Genomic DNA, 18245 nt, shown 5'->3' with positions numbered 1-18245 from the left:
TGACCAAGGGTATACTTCTGCAAGATGGCTAGCTGTGGTTGATTAGGGTATATCAGTGGTCACAGAGCAAAAAGCTGACAACTCATCTAGAGAGCATTTGAGCCATGGCTTCTTTGGCTCAAATCAACTGAGACAACCAGCTATAGACAGACACAGAAATTTGTGCTGTGTAAGGTGCCCATTGAATACTTGAAGGAAGGAGGAGAGGAAAATTAAAATGAATGTATGCTTGTAAAAAAATAACACCTTTGATTATTTTCATATAACTCCTTTTTTACCTTATTATTCCCTTCATACTTAATATCTTCTCTGTAGAGGGTAAATCATTAATCAATTTCACAGGAGACAAACTTAGAAGACTTGATTTTTCTCACCCAGCAAATTACCTAGCCACAACTAGAAGTTAGAAATGTCCGTTTCTCAGAAGTACTCTCCCGCTTTACCCCTCCAAGCTCTGTTGGTCTTATCCTTGGGACATTTTACTGAGAAAACTCAGCAGTTGCCTTCTGCTTAGGCTAGGTGTTAGCCCAATGGTACTAGCCTTTAAGCCTTATTTTGTAGACATATAGGGTCTCTGAGGTCATCTGCCATTCCCCTAACTTAGCCACTCAGTGCACAAGTATGTCTTCCAGGATTTTGCCAGTGAAGGCCTTCGCACCCTCATGGTGGCCTACCGAGAGTTGGATGATACATTCTTCCGGTCCTGGAGCAAGAGGCACTCTGATGCTTACCTGTCTTTGGAGGATCGGGAAGATAAACTATCAAATGTCTATCAAGAGGTTGAAAAAGACTTGAAGGTTAGTGGGAAGAAGCCAGGGATAGACTGGGCAGCAGCTAGCAGACTCAGCAAGGGCTCTGAAGTGGCTTCCAACAGAGAGGTGTGGGCTCTCTCTGAGAGGAAGAAGAGGCAGACAGGAAAGCATCACCAAAGTTTGTTCTAGGGAGGCTAGATGCTGGAATCCAAGATGATTCAGGATATCCTGGATCTTCAAAATCCATAAATAATAAAAAAATAATAATAATGCATTGGTTATAATTTTTATCTTTTTGGCAGTGTTTCTTGTTCCAGAGCTGCTCACCAGAAGCTACATAATCTGAGAGAAATCAGGATCTGAATAATGCACAGATTAGATAATCCAGAACCAATTAATAGAGTAATAAAGACAAAAATAATCACTTACATATTCAACATATTTAAGTACTGAGCACTGTTCTAAGCCTATGTCTTGGGCAGTGTTCTAAGCACTGGGCATGTAACAGTGGACAAAACAGACAAAAATCCCTGCCCTTATGGATCTTATATTCTAGTGGGGGGTAGGCAGACAATAAACAAACAAATAACCTCTATAGTAGGTCAGATAATGAAAGGACTATGGTGAAAAATCAAATCAAGCCAGGAAGAGAATTGGAGAGTGTTAATGGGTACATGTGTGTTTTGGAGAGGGCAAAGGTATATTTGCTATTTTAAATAGGGTGATTAGTCCTTTCTGAGAAAGAAACTTTTTTTTATTGTGAAATATAACATATATACAAAAAAGCAATAAATTTCCAAGTACATTTTAACAAGTACATATAGAACAGATTTTAAAGTTTGGTATGGGTTACAGTTCCATGATTTTTTTTTATCTTCTAGCTGCTCCATGACATTGGAGACCAAAAGAAATAGCAATATAATGATTCAGCAGTCATACTCATTTGTTAAATCCTATCTTCTCTATTTTACTCCTCCTTCTCTCTCTTTTTTTTTTTTTTTTTTTTTTTTGAGAAAGAAACATTTGAGAAGAAACCAGAGGAGGTGGCAAGCCAAGCAGATATCTGGGTGGTAAGGGGGTTGATTAGCTTTCCACACAGAAGGAATGGCAATTCCTCAGGCCCTCAGACCAAACCTAATTTGTTAGTTGAACAGCAAGGCAGCCAACTGGAACACTGTGTATGCGCAGGAGAGAATAATAGGAAATGAGACAGAGAAGTAGTAGGGGGGCCTCATAGACTACTATAAGGATTTATAATGAGATGGGAAGTCATTGAAGAGTTCAGCTAGAGAACGATGTATTGTGATAGACTTTAAAATTATCACCCTGGCTGCTGTGTTGAGATTAAATACTGTAGGGAAGCAAGGGTAGACCCAGGGAGGCCAATTATAAGGTTAGCTGCAAACATACAGGTTAGAGATGGTAATGGCTTAGATCAGGTAGGAACAGTAGAAGTCATGAAGCATGGTCATATTCTGGTTTTTTTCTGTTATTGTTGTTTTTTACATGGGCAGGCACCAGGAATCAAACCTGAGTCTCTGGCATGGCAGACAAGAACTCTGCCTGCTAAGCCACCATGGCCCGCCTTGTACTGTTTTGAAAGGTAGAGCTGGAAGAATTTGCTGTTGGATTGGATTATAGAGTCTAAGAGAAAAAGAAGTTAATGATGACTCCAAAATTTTTTACCAGACTGACTCAGGCTAGCTCTGCTATAAAAGAGAAATTACTGATACCAAATGGGAAATTTCAGAGACCCCAAAGGTCACAAATCTCTCCCATAGTCAGCCCTCTAGTTAATATTTCTAGACTGTCCTTCTAGAGGTCTAATAAAAATCAGTCACTAATTTATCCTCAGTCTGTCAGTGCTAGTGTCCACCCCTGTGGTTGGAGTACTGTAGAGAAAAGGCATGGTGTTGGACCTAGAAGCTTTTAACTTAGGGTTGGAAAAGGCACCCCCGTGTGTATAAATGAATGAAGTAAACCTGTGCACTTTTAGGGTTGAAGGGAAAACTGTAATGGAATATGGTAATCCCTCTTGTCTGGGACATACCGCTTTTGGAGACCAAAGCCAGGAAGCAAGTGGAGATGTGCTGAGAAACAGAGACTTAGGGTTTAGAAGTGGCACATAGCTTCATGTCTAACTTGGGAACGTCCCTTCCCCTCTTTGGTTCCTATTTCAATGTATGGTTGAAAAACTGTGTGGGTTAAGAGGCAGAATATGGTCCCGATGCCAGGACAGAGCCAGCTGACATGTCATTTCAATTGCTGGGTTGCACTAAATGCTGTGACTCTCTGAAATGAGACAAAGTGTCAATGGCTGAGATTCCAAACAGAGTCGAGAGGTTATCCTGGAGGTTATTCTTACGCATTAAGTAGATATCACCTTGTTATTCAAGATATAGTGGAGAGCTTACTGCACCCAGGGCGGGCGCCCGGAGTCGGTGGCCGCACGGGGCTAGCTGCTTCTGCTCGGCCGCCGCTCGCTTCCAGAGGCGCTCGCACCTGTGTCAGAGCCGCCTGCAGCCGCCCGCACAACTCCAGGATAACTTCCGCTCTGTCTGTTGGTCCCCACGTGCCGAGGCCCGAAGTTGGAGCGCCGGCGCCGGCAAGGGCAGCAGCGTGGTTTAAAAGTGGCTGCGGAGACTTCCGGAGAAGATGGCGGCTTAGTAAGACGTCCGGATCTTAGTTCCTCCTCCAGAACAGCTACTAGGGGAGTAGAAACGATACAGAACAGCTCCCGGAGCCACGACAGAGATCAAAAAGACAGGGTACCCCATCCTGGAACAGCTGACTGGCTGAGAGAATCCGCTTCGGTGAGATCACCGAGGGGCGCGGGCTTCCCCGGGCCAGGGCGGCAAGCGGCCGGAGTCCCTCCCTTCCTCCTTCCCGGGCCAGCTGGGACAATTGGACAGGCGATCCCCTCAAGCCGCGGTGGCTGGCGCCCCCCTACACGTGGCCCTCCGGACAAACTGGGAGAATTGGATCGGAGATCCCCAGGCCGCGGAGAACGGTGACCGGGGTCCCTTCCAAACACGTGACTTCCCTGTCCGGCTGGGAACGGTGCACTCTCCCGGGCCTAGGCGGCTGGGGCCCTCCCACCACGCTTGGCACCCCGGGCCGACTAGCAGATTCGGACGGGCGCTCTCCCGGGCTGCGGCGACCGGCGACCCTCCCCACGTTCGGATTCCCGGGCCAGCTGGCACTCTTCCAAGCCGCTTCGGCTGGCGAACCTCCCCCACGGCGAGAGTTTTCCAAAGTTAGAGGACCCACAGCAACTTTTACTGGTGGGACCCGCAGACAAACGTGTGCCACGAGCGCCACCTACTGGGCAGGAAAAGAAAAACAGAACCCAGAGATTTCACAGAAAAATCTTTCAACCTGTTGGGTCCAACACCCAGGGAAATCTGACTAAATGCCCAGACACCAGCAGAAGATAACGGATCACGCTCAGAAAATTGAAAATATGGCCCAGTCAAAAGAACAAACCAATAGTTCAAATGAGATACAGGAGCTGAGACAACTAATGCTGAATATACGAACAGAAATGGAAAACCTCTACAAAAATGAAATCGATAAATTGAGGGAGGACATGAAGAAGACATGGGCTGAACAAAAAGAAGAAATAGAAAAACTGAAAAATCAAATCACAGAACTTATGGAAGTGAAGGATAAAGTAGAAAAGATGGAAAAAACAATGGATACCTACAATGATAGATTTAAAGAGACAGAAGATAGAATTAGTGATTTGGAGGATGGAACATCTGAATTCCAAAAAGAAATAGAAACTATCGGGAAAAGAATGGAAAAATTTGAACAGGGTATCAGGGAACTCAAGGACAATATGAACCGCACAAATATACGTGTTGTGGGTGTCCCAGAAGGAGAAGAGAAGGGAAAAGGAGGAGAAAAACTAATGGAAGAAATTATCACTGAAAATTTCCCAACTCTTATGAAAGACCTAAAATTACAGATCCAAGAAGTGCAGCGCACCCCAAAGAGAACAGACCCAAATAGGCATTCTCCAAGACACTTACTAGTTAGAATGTCAGAGGTCAGGGAGAAAGAGAGGATCTTGAAAGCAGCAAGAGAAAAACAATCCATCACATACAAGGGAAACCCAATAAGACTATGTGTAGATTTCTCAGCAGAAACCATGGAAGCTAGAAGACAGTGGGATGATATATTTAAGTTACTAAAAGAGAAAAACTGCCAACCAAGACTCCTATATCCAGCAAAATTGTCCTTCAAAAATGAGGGAGAAATTAAAACATTCTCAGACAAAAAGTCACTGAGAGAATTTGTGACCAAGAGACCAGCTCTGCAAGAAATACTAAAGGGAGCACTAGAGTCAGATACAAAAAGACAGAAGAGAGAGGTATGGAGAAGAGTGTACAAAGAAGGAAAGTCAGATATAATATATATAATACAAAAGGCAAAATGGTAGAGGAAAATATTATCCAAACAGTAATAACAGTAAATGTTAATGGACTGAATTCCCCAATCAAAAGACATAGACTGGCAGAATGGATTAAAAAACAGGATCCTTGTATATGCTGTCTACAGGAAACACATCTTAGACCCAAAGATAAACATAGGTTGAAAGTGAAAGGTTGGGAAAAGATATTTCATGCAAATAACAACCAGAAAAGAGCAGGAGTGGCTATACTAATATCCAACAAATTAGACTTCAAATGTAAAACAGTTAAAAGAGACAAAGAAGGACACTATCTACTAATAAAAGGAACAATTAAACAAGAAGACATCACAATCATAAATATTTACGCACCGAACCAGAATGCCCCAAAATACCTGAGGAATACACTGCAAACACTGAAAAGGGAAATAGACACATATACCATAATAGTTGGAGACTTCAATTCACCACTCTCATCAATGGACAGAACATCTAGACAGAGGATCAATAAAGAAATAGAGAATCTGAATATTACTATAAATGAGCTAGACTTAACAGACATTTATACGACATTACATCCCACAACAGCAGGATACACCTTTTTCTCAAGTGCTCATGGATCATTCTCAAAGATAGACCATATGCTAGGTCACAAATCAAGTCTTAACAAATTTAAAAAGACTGAAATCATACACAACACTTTCTCGGATCATAAAGGAATGAAGTTGGAAATCAATAATAGGCGGAGTGCCAGAAAATTCACAAATACGTGGAGGCTCAACAACACACTCTTAAACAACGAGTGGGTCAAAGAAAAAATTGCAAGAGAAATTAGTAAATATCTCGAGGCAAATGAAAACGAAAACACAACATATATAACCTATGGGATGCAGCAAAGGCAGTGCTAAGAGGGAAATTTATTGCCTTAAATGCCTATATCAGAAAAGAAGAAAAGGCAAAAATGCAGGAATTAACTGTCCACTTGGAAGAACTGGAGAAAGAACAACAAATTAACTCCAAAGCAAGCAAAAGGAAAGAAATAACAAAGATTAGAGCAGAAATAAATGAAATTGAAAACATGAAAACAATAGAGAAAATCAATAAGAACAGAAGTTGGTTCTATGAGAAAATCAATAAGATTGATGGGCCCTTAGCAAGATTGACAAAAAGAAGAAGAGAGAGGATGCAAATAAAATAAGATCAGAAATGGAAGAGAAGACATAACTACTGACCTCACAGAAATAAAGGAGGTAATAACAGGATACTATGAACAACTTTACGCTAATAAATACAACAATTTAGAGGAAATGGACGGGTTCCTGGAAAGACATGAACAACCAACTTTGACTCAAGAAGAAATAGATGACCTCAACAAACCAATCACAAGTAAAGAAATTGAATTAGTCATTCAAAAGCTTCCTAAAACGAAAAGTCCAGGACCAGACGGCTTCACAAGTGAATTCTATCAAACATTCCAGAAAGAATTAGTACCAACTCTCCTCAAACTCTTCAAAAAAATTGAAGTGGAGGGAACACTACCTAATTCATTCTATGAAGCCAACATCACCCTCATACCAAAACCAGGCAAAGATATTACAAAAAAAGAAAACTACAGACCAATCTCTCTAATGAATATAGATGCAAAAATCCTCAATAAAATTCTAGCAAATCGTATCCAACAACACATTAAAAGAATTATACATCATGACCAAGTAGGATTCATCCCAGGTATGCAAGCATGGTTCAACATAAGAAAATCAATTAATGTAATACACCATATCAACAAATCAAAGCAGAAAAATCACATGATCATCTCAATTGCTGCAGAGAAGGCATTTGACAAGATTCAACATCCTTTCCTGTTGAAAACACTTCAAAAGATAGGAATACAAGGGAACTTCCTTAAAATGATAGAGGGAATATATGAAAAAACCACAGCTAATATCATCCTCAATGGGGAAAAATTGAAAACTTTCCCCCTAAGATCAGGAACAAGACAAGGATGTCCACTATCACCACTATTGTTCAACATTATGCTGGAGGTTCTAGCCAGAGCAATTAGACAAGAAAAAGAAATACAAGGCATCAAAATTGGAAAGGAAGAAGTAAAACTATCACTGTTTGCAGATGATATGATACTATACGTCGAAAACCCGGAAAAATTCACAACAAAACTACTAGACCTAATAAATGAGTACAGCAATGTAGCAGGTTACAAGATCAACATTCAAAAATCTGTAGCATTTCTATACACTAGTAATGAACAAGCTGAGGGGGAAATCAAGAAACGAATCCCATTTACAATTGCAACTAAAAGAATAAAATACCTAGGAATAAATTTAACTAAAGAGACAAAAAACCTATATAAAGAAAACTACAAAAAACTGCTAAAAGAAATCACATAAGACCTAAATAGATGGAAGGGCATACCGTGTTCATGGATTGGAAGACTAAATATAGTTAAGATGTCGATCCTACCTAAATTGATCTACAGATTCAATGCAATACCAATCAAAATCCCAACAACCTATTTTTCAGATATAGAAAAACCAATAAGCAAATTTATCTGGAAGGGCAGGGTGCCCCGAATTGCTAAAAACATCTTGAGGAAAAAAAACGAAACTGGAGGTCTCGCGCTGCCTGACTTTAAGGCATATTATGAAGCCACACTGGTCAGAACAGCATGGTATTGGCATAAAGATAGATATATCGACCAATGGAATCGAATAGAGTGCTCAGATATAGACCCTCTCATCTATGGACATTTGATCTTTGATAAGGCAGTCAAGCCAACTCACCTGGGACAGAACAGTCTCTTCAATAAATGGTGCCTAGAGAACTGGATATCCATATGCAAAAGAATGAAAGAAGACCCGTATCTCACACCCTATACAAAAGTTAACTCAAAATGGATAAAGATCTAAACATTAAGTCTAAGACCATAAAACAGTTAGAGGAAAATGTAGGGAGATATCTTATGAAACTTACAATTGGAGGTGGTTTTATGGACCTTAAACCTAAAGCAAGAGCACTGAAGAAGGAAATAAATAAATGGGAGCTCCTCAAAATTAAACACTTCTGTGCATCAAAGAACTTAATCAAGAAAGTAGAAAGACAGCCTACACAATGGGAGACAATATTTGGAAATGACATATCAGATAAAGGTCTAGTATCCAGAATTTATAAAGAGATTGTCCAACTCAACAACAAAAAGACAGCCAGCCCAATTACAAAATGGGAAAAAGACTTGAACAGAGACCTATCAGAAGAGGAAATACAAATGGCCAAAAGGCACATGAAGAGATGCTCAATGTCCCTGGTCATTAGAGAAATGCAAATCAAAACCACAATGAGATATCATCTCACACCCACCAGAATGGCCATTATCAACAAAACAGAAAATGACAAGTGCTGGAGAGGATGCGGAGAAAGAGGCACACTTATCCACTGTTGGTGGGAATGTCAAATGGTGCAACCACTGTGGAAGGCAGTTTGGCGGTTCCTCAAAAAGCTGAATATAGAATTGCCATACAACCCAGCAATACCATTGCTGGGTATCTACTCAAAGGACTTAAGGGCAAAGACACAAACGGACATTTGCACAGCAATGTTTATAGCAGCGTTATTTACAATTGCAAAGAGATGGAAATTGGAAACAGCCAAAATGTCCATCAACAGACGAGTGGCTAAACAAACTGTGGTATATACATACGATGGAATATTATGCAGCTTTAAGACAGAATAAACTTATGAAGCATGTAATAACATGGATGGACCTAGAGAACATTATGCTGAGTGAGTCTAGCCAAAAACTAAAGGGCAAATACTGTATGGTCCCACTGATGCGAACCGACATTCGAGAATAAACTTGGAATATGTCATTGGTAACAGAGTCCAGCAGGAGTTAGAAACAGGGTTTAAGATAATGGGTAATTGGAGCTGAAGGGATACAGACTGTGCAACAGGACTAGATACAAAAACTCAAAAATGGACAGCACAATAATACCTAATTGTAAAGTAATCATGTCAAAACACTGAATGAAGCTGCATCTGAGCTATAGGTTTTTTTTTTTTGTCTGTCTGTTTGTTTGTTTGTCCCTTTTTTTGTACTATTATTATTATTTTTATTTTTTTTCTCTATATTAACATTCTATATCTTTAAAAAAAAGAAAAGATCCCTATAGATTGGGAGAAGGATCAAAGGAGAAGGTATAACAGTGAAGATCGGATCTAACTAACAAGTATGACTTCTGAATCACTCTATTAATATTTCTTCTAGCTATCAGTGTTTTGTGGTAGTTAGAAGGAGAAATCTGAAATAGTGAAATAGTAACCCATGACAAACTCTGAAATCTTTTCTGTAACTACTTATTGAAGTGACTTTGAAAAATATTGCTTTGTCTTTCTTTTCTTTGTATATTTGTTACATTTCACAATAAAAAAACATTATTTAAAAAAAAAAAGATATAGTGGAGAGGCTGGAGGGAACTGCCTGAAAATGTAGTGCTGTGCTCCAGTAGCATGTTTCTTGATGATGACTGAATAATGATATAGCTTTCACAATGTGACTGTGTGATTGTGAAAACCTTGTGTCTGATGCTCCTTTTATCTACCTTGTCAACAGATGAGTAGAACATATGGAATAAAAATAAATAATATGGGGAACAAATGTTAAAATAAATTTAGTTTGAAATGCTAGTGATAAATGAAAGCGAGGGGTAAAGGGTATGGTATGTATAATCTTTTTTTTCTGTTATCATTTTCTTTCTTTTTCTGTTGTCTTTTTATTTCTTTTTCTGAATTGATGCAAATGTTCTAAGAAATGATGAATATGCAACTATGTGATGATACTTAGAATTACTGATTATATATGTAGAATGGAATGATATGTTAATGTTTTTGTTTGTTCTTAATTTTTTTTAATTAATAAATAATTTTTTTTTTAAATGCTATGACTCTCTTCCATTTTCTCACTCACCTGAGATGTCTGTTCGAAGCTCTTAGGGGCCACAGCCATAGAAGACAAGTTGCAGGATGGAGTACCTGAGACAATCATCACCCTGAGCAAAGCAAAAATTAAAGTTTGGGTTTTAACTGGAGATAAACAAGGTAAATTGGAGCTCCTAATCTGATCCTCTTCCTTGTCCACTGTGTCCTCCATTTCTTGACAAAAACCTTGTAACTCAGGCTGACAAATCATTATAGAACATTTTAATTACAGGACAATGTTCATTACAGGACATTTAATTTCATACAAAGTTCTTAGCATATTATGCTAGTTGCTCTATTAGGCATTAGGGGCACAGAGATGAATCCATCAGACACTCTCCCTCTTGTCTAGGAACTAATAAACTAAAAACTTTAGAGTTGTCTTTGACTACACCCTACCTGTTGTCCCCAAAATTCATTCTCTCACCTCATGCCACCAATTCTGAAAGTCCTCTTGACTATGCCATTGCCCCAGATCAGCCTTTGTCCTCTCTTGGTTGCACTTCTGCAAAAACTTCTGAATTAATCTGTCTCTTGCCCTTATTAATTTCCACCAACCTACATACAACTATCAGTTTAAGCTTCCTAAAACATACTGCATCCTAAAGCTTCCCCAAACATGCCTTACTTGATGTAAAGGAAGGAATACAACTTAAACTTGTCTCAGTGCCCCATAAAATTTAGCGTAGAAATAAGCTCAGTGCTGTTCAAGGAAATACATCCTGATGCTTGGAGAAGTGGATACAGATGGAAATTACTTTAAGAATAGGGAAAGGCTTTGCAGAGAAGGCTAAGCCAGAAGGATCCTAATTATTGAGAACTCACAAGTCTATATTCGGTGGCACAGTCACCTATGGATGTTTGAATAGTAAGTCCACTGACTAATAAAAAACATACTTTAGCTGCATCCATGGCAACTGTGGACAAATTGCCTCTGAGGCCACTGTTAAAGCCTGTTTACCTGTACACTGGGAAGACTGTGTCCCAGCCTATAAACACCAGCCAAAATGAGACCTGTGTTCCCCTTTCTCTGCAGAGACTGCTGTGAACATTGCCTACTCCTGTAACATGCTTGAAGATGAAATGGATGGGGTGTTCACCATAGAGGGCAAGGATAATGAAACTATTTGGCAAGAACTGAGGTACAGATGGGAGAGCTTTCACAGCCAATCCCTAGACCCAAGATTTCCTACCCATCTTTTCACCCAGTTGTGGTCTCCACACCAAAAGAAGCAACAGAAAATAAATGAAGGAGGGGAAAACAAGAAATCTAAAAATATTTTAGATAATTTTGTAATGATGCATTAGGTCTAAAGAAGTTGGAAAAGTGTGGCATGTGCTGGTCGGGGACCTTAAAAAGTGGCAGGTTCCAGGGGCACTCAAGCCTGATGTCCTGGCTGGTGCTTTTCAGAGGCCCTACACCCACCTTGTCCACTATCACTCTGGGATATGTTGTCTTTCCTAAGCTCTGGGGCTTCAGGTCAGACTCTAACCAACTACTCTTGGCTTTTAGGTTCGCAAGACACAAGATGAAACCCGAATCTCTACTGGAAACAGACCCCGTAAACATTTACCTTACCACAAAACCTCAAAAGCCCTTCAAAATACCTGAGGAGGAGCCCAATGGCAACTATGGCTTGATCATCAATGGCTGCAGTCTGGTGGGCAATGCAGAACTACAACTCTGTTCTCTTCTTGCAAGGAACTTTCTTCCTAGGTTCAGCCCACTTCAGGGAAATTACAAGACCCCTTCCCTATTCCAAGTGCCACCCTATTTCCCCTTCTCTTCAGGTGCCCTTGCCCCATAGACACCTTTGTCCCCAGTTTCTCTAGGAGACAAAATGAAGAAAGAGGAGCTGAGGGCATATTCCTTCCTTATCCAGATTCCTCACCACTGTTTGTGGTGTGTCACTAAGGGGAAAGGGAGAAACAAGCAGAACCAGGTCGTCCAAGAAGTCACTTATCTGCATAGCACAGTCAACTGATTGAAGCCAGAGAAGGGCCCTGATTGGTTTCCCTTTAGAAGCTGAGACATATGTGAGGATGCCTAGAACCAGCCTGGGGGCTTGGCTTCAGGCACTGGAGGGCCTTGGGAGCAGCTATGCCTTACCTATGAAGGATAGGAGAGAACAGAAAGGACAGGAAGGTCTTAGGAAGATCCTACTTGAGAGCCTTTTTGGGAAACTGAAGAGTGGGTTTGTCCTGGTATTGCAGGCCTATGCTCTAGAAGGGAACCTGGAGTTGGAACTGGTACGAACAGCATCCATGTGTAAGGCGGTCATCTGCTGCCGGATGACACCCCTTCAGAAGGCCCAGGTTGTAGAGCTGGTGAAGAGGTACAAGAAGGTGGTGACACTGGCCATCGGGGATGGGGCCAATGACGTCAGCATGATCAAAGGCATGTGAGGGGAGGGGGACAGTAGCCCCCAGCCTTCCTCCATGGGCAAAACTAATTTGGGTGGCACTGTGTTGCTGGCTCATACTCCTACATATCAAGTGCATTATTTATCTATACTGCTTTGCAGCTACATTCATGCTCCCCTGCACCTGCCCTCATACTTATGTACATGTGCATACATCAGCCCATATCCACAGGCATGCACACACAGATTCATTTACTCACACTTGATCACACACAGATACATATGGCTCCCACAAAAACACACGCATACATTCACAGAACAGGCTGTGCAACTACCATACCATCTTTCTAGGTAGCATCAAAGCCCACAGAAAGGAGCCCTAGACATGAATTGTAATCTTTTACCTTTTTAAAGGCTTGGACCTGGGCAACATTAGGCAGAAGACAGGGTGCCCAACTAGGGAATCCTCTGTGAAGTAAAATGCAGTAATCTTTTCCTCTTTAAGGCAATGTTCCCAAGGGCTTACCCTGGGTCCCCTGGCTGGAGGAGAACAGATGACATACTGATCTTTGGACCAATTGAGGCGCATGGCTGAAATTTCCTGGTTTTAATTTAAGCTAAATGTTAGACTCCAGTAACTCACAGTTCTATGAGATACAGACAAACTCTAGAGGTCCTCTAACCCAGTCTTTCCCCTCACATAGGAAACACTAGCAGATACTCCAGTCTTGGCTTCAATACTGAGAACAGTTCTTGATTTCTTCCTCAGTATTGAATAGGAATGCATAGGAATATACAAGTAGGTCAGTGAATTTGGCCTACACTTCAACAGTCTAATTAAAATGTTTAGGAACTTTGATCTTATATCCCACCAAGTGTAATCCTTGCTTTACCCAGAGACAGTAACCTTCATCTCCTAAAAGATGTATTGCTCACTAATTATGTTTATCACATATTCCTCCCAATAGCTGGATTCAGGCCCTCAGATAAACTTGGGTAATTAAATATTATATTAGGCCAACCTCCATGTTACATCTTTAATTGATTTAAGTAGCTTCCAAAGATAACAAGAAGTTTTTATCTCAGTAGCCAGACAGTTAGAGCCTAGATAACTATAGTTGAGTAGGGGCAAAGACAATCTAGGACAACCTTCTAGTCCTGGCCCTGTGAGTTATTCTTGAGTGACAGTGTCTAAAACAAAGTGCAGATGAAGGAGCTATTTTCTGACTTGTCAGTGAGGGGCAATCCACTAAGGAGAAAATATTCTATTAAGTGCCATTTTGATCTGGGCTTAACAGTATTTTCCAACTGTAAAATAAAGACATGATTATCAGTCTTCCCTCTATACTTCCCAAGCTGAAAGGCTAACAGAAGTAAGTTCTGTGGCTGAGAAACCTTTGGGGTTTCATTGCAGCTGCACACGTTGGGGTCGGCATCAGTGGCCAGGAGGGGATGCAGGCCATGCTCAGCAGCGACTTCAGCTTCTCCCAATTCCATTACCTGGAGCGTCTGCTCTTGGTCCATGGCCGCTGGTCCTATAATCGCATGTGCAAGTTTCTCAGCTACTTCTTTTACAAAAACTTTGCCTTCACGCTGGTGCACTTCTGGTATGCCTTCTTCAGTGGATTCTCTGCACAGGTAGGAGAGGAGAGGGCAATCCCCATGCTGGTCAGCTGGGTCTTCTCTAGTCACCCCTCACTTCAGCCAGCTCAAACTCCTTTCCCTCTAAAGACCAGTGTATGATGTGCTGCCATCCATCCATAAAGCGTCTGGCACTAGGTTGATCCCACCTCCCAACTCTATACTGACTTAGATTTCCAAACCCTAACTTTTTTGGCCTAATTCTGACTTGGCCATGACCCCTACCTTCAAAACTTTCCCATAAGCTGTTTTTTTATTTGTTTCCTTTTTCCCTGACATTGAGACCTAGAATTTCAAAACATATGTAATGGGAGAAACTTCCTGCATCTGGGAGTTTTCTCGGCATTCAGAGTAATCTTTAATGGAAAAGGCTAAGCCTTCAGGAGCCTCTGGGTAAATAATGAAAAACAGGCTGGTTATGGTGTTCACCTGTAACTATATTTGGACACCCAGGTTCCCTTCTCCTTCCCCACTCTCACTGCCCCCACATACAATTCTTACTCTGATTAATTAATTCCACATTTGAAAATAAAATCTCCCCCACAGCAGTAGTAGACAGCTCCTTGAGAATCCAGTCTAGTTTGTGTGTGTGTGGAGGGGGAGTGGGGGAGGCGGTATGAGTGCATGGCTGTGTTGCTGCTGACCTCTTGTGGCTACTAAGGAAAGGGGCCCTTTCTAGGCCTCACAACGAAGCCCTAGCTGGGAAAGAGTTACTATGTCTATGCCGCTTGCCAATGTCAGGAGGTGTCCAGTGCTACAGAAACCACCTGTATGCCATCAAACAGATAGAGAAAAGAGCCCAGAGGCTTACATGCCTGGGAATGCAGAGGCACAGTCAGCATTCCCTAGCAGTGACTTGTAGTCCTTTCTTTTCAGGGAAGGGTAGTGCAGGACAAGGGAGGGGTGGTCTAGATCAGTCTTGAAAGCTTGATTTTGGCCTTGACCCACCCTGGGACCAGGGCCAGGCAGCACTGTAAATAGAGGAGGACCAAATAGAGGCTGGAAGTCAACCTTTTTAGCCAGATTTCTGAAATTCAAATCCTGCTCTAAATTAATGTGGTGGTGATGGTGGTGGTGGTGGAGTTGGGGAAGGGACCTGTCTTGGGTCTGGGAGGTAGAGCTTGGGCTTGGGAAAAGAGTGGGGTCTAAGAAATTTCCTTGGTGTCCTTCCAGACAGTTTATGATTACTGGTTCATCACCTTCTACAATCTCGTCTACACCTCTCTCCCTATCCTGGGTTTGAGTCTGTTTGATCAGGTAAGACCAGGGACAAGCCTCTAAGTCACTGCTGAAGCCCCTGGACCCATGAAGCGTAGTCCCAAGAGTGAGGAGAACAGTAAGGGCTGAGTTCTGCAAAGTCAAGTTTAAACAGAATAATTTCTAGAGCAGGGAGCTCATTACCTGGATGGTATGATGGGGTAAAGAATCCTCCTCCACAGAGAATAATTCGTTTTAGAAATCCAAGTCTTTATCCTTATAGAGAAAAAATATTGAAATTGTGCTGTGTGGAAAATTGAACATGTACAAAAGTAGTGAAAGCACATAGAATTATTGCGGATGAAGTGACTAAAGCAAGGAATTTCAAGGAAAGAGAGACCCATACAGAGATAATGATGATAAGATAAGAAATTGCAGGGATACCTAGCTGAGAATTCCTGAAGGTCAAGCATATGAGTACGGGTATGATACCATGAGTCATAAAGGATACCTTTGTCCCTTTCAGAGATTCTCCTGGGGTTTGAGGGTCCCAGTGCCCCACCACTCCCTCCTCTTCTATGCCCATCTGGGTAAATGCAGTGAAAAAAGGAACCTACAAAGAGGAATAAAGTAGTTGAAGGACATCGTGGCATTAGGGTTCCCAATCTCCATCAGGGTTGAGGCTCTGAAAGAAATTCTATACAAAGTAGCTATCAACCTCAGAGCAGCAAGACAGAGTGGTTGTGTCACTCAACAGTCCTATCCAGGTTCGACAGTCTAATCCTAGGAATTCATAACCTCTGCAGCCAAGCCCCAAGCTTTGTCATCTAAAGTTTTAGACTTAGGCACTGAAAATGATCCAGTATCATCCACATAGAAAATACTCCCACCAGAGTTCACCATTAGCAATGGGAATGAGGGGAGAGTCACAGAACATGGATACCTCCAAGGGACTAATTGCCTTCCACCTCCATGCAACTGGTTTTTGACACACATGCAAAAATTCAACTAAAGGAACACCTAAACCTGGAAAAACATGTCCCAGCTACCTCCCCCAATCCAAGCTCTAGAATTCCCTTCTGGCTACCCCTAATCTGAATTGTCCCCTTTCTTACTTAACTCCCCAACCCCAAATACCTCCAAATCCTTCCCACCATCCTGATCCTCTCCCAGGTTCCTCCCATCTCCTAGATCCTTGTGTAGAGAGTAGGATTTCAGGAAATCACTGCTCTGTCCTCTGGTTCCACTGCTCAAGTAATCTACGAGGAGGGTGCCAGGTAGCCTGGCAGCAGATAACTCTGGGACTCAGGGAGGGAAGAAACTTCTACTCCGGTGGAGATGGTGCATAATATGGAGAGACTCTGAGCCTTTCTCTTTCCCTCTGGTGCTTCCAGGATGTGAATGAAACGTGGAGCCTACGTTTCCCAGAACTGTATGAACCAGGCCAGCTCAACCTCTATTTTAACAAGAAGGAATTTGTGAAGTGTTTAATGCATGGAATCTATAGTTCCCTTGTGCTGTTCTTTGTCCCCATGGGGACTGTTTATGACTCAGTGCGTGATGATGGGAAGGAAATCTCTGACTACCAGTCCTTCTCTCTGATGGTGCAGACCTCCTTGCTCTGGGTAGTCACAATACAGGTGTGGCAAATGGGGGTAAGGGGATTGGTTTGGGAGAGAGGGATGGAGGAAGGATAGAAATGAAGAATCGTCCATTATGGAAGAGGAGAAGGGAGGGGGCTATTAGGTCCCAGGGTATAGAGTACTGCACATAAGAGGGTACTTTTCAGATTGCCTTGGAGACAACCTACTGGACGATCATAAACCATTTCTTCATCTGGGGTAGCCTGGGTTTCTACTTTTGCATCTTATTCTTGCTGTACAGTGATGGCCTGTGCCTAATGTTCCCTAACGTCTTCCAATTCCTAGGTAAGTCCCTGCCCAGCGGAGGGAGTGGGGTGGGTTTGAACCAAGTGTATTTGTTTAATAAATGTTTACTGAGTAGCTATTACTATGTGCTAGGCTCTGTGAATAGAGTATGGCTATGAATAGAGATAAGAATAAAGATATGACCACTGCCCTAAATGGACTCAAAATCTAGCCAGGGGAATTATTTTACCTTATTAGAGTTTATAAGATATTTTCAAATTTCTTATACAATTTGATCCTTACAAGCATCCTATGAGGTAGGCAGGAGAAGAATAGCATCATTTTAGAGACTGGAGGTAGAATTTTTAAAATTAAATGACTCACATCTAGGTCTTCTGACTCCCAATCCAATGACCTTTAAACTGTAGCATGCTGCCTTATTGTCTCCCATATTAATTTCCCTCTCTTCCATCTTCACTCTGATGAGGACAAAATAAAGACAGTAGAGATGTAGAAATAGCTGGCTCCCACCTCGTCAGGCTGCTAATTCATTTTTCTCTTCCAAAGCCCTTTATCCCATTTTTGTGTCCAGGCCAATGCTCTAGATTTCCCCCATGATCTAACCCTACTCCCCTGCCCTGCCTTTTAATGGAGACAAAGGCATTTGAATGCATAGTGACTTTGGCTGCACAAAGGACCCAACTGGGATTCTTTTGCATATATATTATTTCTCAGGAGACTAGACTATCTCCAAATTATTATCTTCCTTCTTTGGACGGGAGAGGTGTCTAGGTTCTGGCTGCCAACCACCACCCCTGACCCTAGTGCTTCTCCTAGGCTCGGCTGCAGCCTTTCTCCTCCTGGCTGATTGTTTACAGGTGTGGCAAGGAACACTCTGAACCAGCCACACATCTGGCTGAGTGTTGTCCTCGGCGTGGTCCTCTGTGTGTTACCTGTGATTGGGTACCAATTTCTCAAACCACTACTCTGGCCCATCAGCGTGGACAAGGTGAGTGGAACA

At 41.9% G+C, this 18245-nt stretch overlaps 3 protein-coding genes across 11 annotated transcripts in view; 2 read left to right on the top strand and 1 right to left on the bottom strand.

Moving 5' to 3' along the window:
- The window catches only part of SIT1 (signaling threshold regulating transmembrane adaptor 1), a 256827-nt gene that overhangs the window by 99467 nt on the left and 139115 nt on the right, over positions 1-18245 (bottom strand). The gene's annotated exons all lie outside the window — the stretch shown is intronic.
- LOC143673367 (phospholipid-transporting ATPase FetA-like) overlaps positions 1-18245 on the top strand; it is a 169498-nt gene that overhangs the window by 149909 nt on the left and 1344 nt on the right. For 8 of the 9 annotated variants that reach the window (XM_077147777.1, XM_077147776.1, XM_077147778.1 and 5 more), the window contains 10 exons: positions 633-797; positions 10164-10275; positions 11192-11297; positions 11669-11816; positions 12370-12553; positions 13933-14156; positions 15333-15416; positions 16751-16996; positions 17146-17284; positions 18103-18233. In XM_077147777.1, coding sequence (XP_077003892.1) covers positions 633-797; positions 10164-10275; positions 11192-11297; positions 11669-11816; positions 12370-12553; positions 13933-14156; positions 15333-15416; positions 16751-16996; positions 17146-17284; positions 18103-18233 — 1539 coding nt within the window. Of the gene's footprint in view, positions 1-632; positions 798-10163; positions 10276-11191; positions 11298-11668; positions 11817-12369; positions 12554-13932; positions 14157-15332; positions 15417-16750; positions 16997-17145; positions 17285-18102; positions 18234-18245 lie in introns of those variants that run through there. The other variant, XM_077147784.1, reaches the window with a different exon arrangement.
- Positions 18123-18245, top strand: part of RUSC2 (RUN and SH3 domain containing 2) — a 72482-nt gene continuing 72359 nt past the window's right edge. Inside the window, exon 1 of the mRNA XM_077147772.1 lies at positions 18123-18233. The gene's annotated coding sequence lies outside the window, so the exon portion shown is untranslated. The remainder of the gene's footprint in view (positions 18234-18245) is intronic.

This window comes from Tamandua tetradactyla, chromosome 2 (assembly GCF_023851605.1).
Source record: "Tamandua tetradactyla isolate mTamTet1 chromosome 2, mTamTet1.pri, whole genome shotgun sequence".
Lineage (NCBI taxonomy): Eukaryota > Metazoa > Chordata > Mammalia > Pilosa > Myrmecophagidae > Tamandua > Tamandua tetradactyla.
Note: the sequence above shows the minus strand (reverse complement) of the source record. Positions and strands in the feature narration are given on the sequence as shown.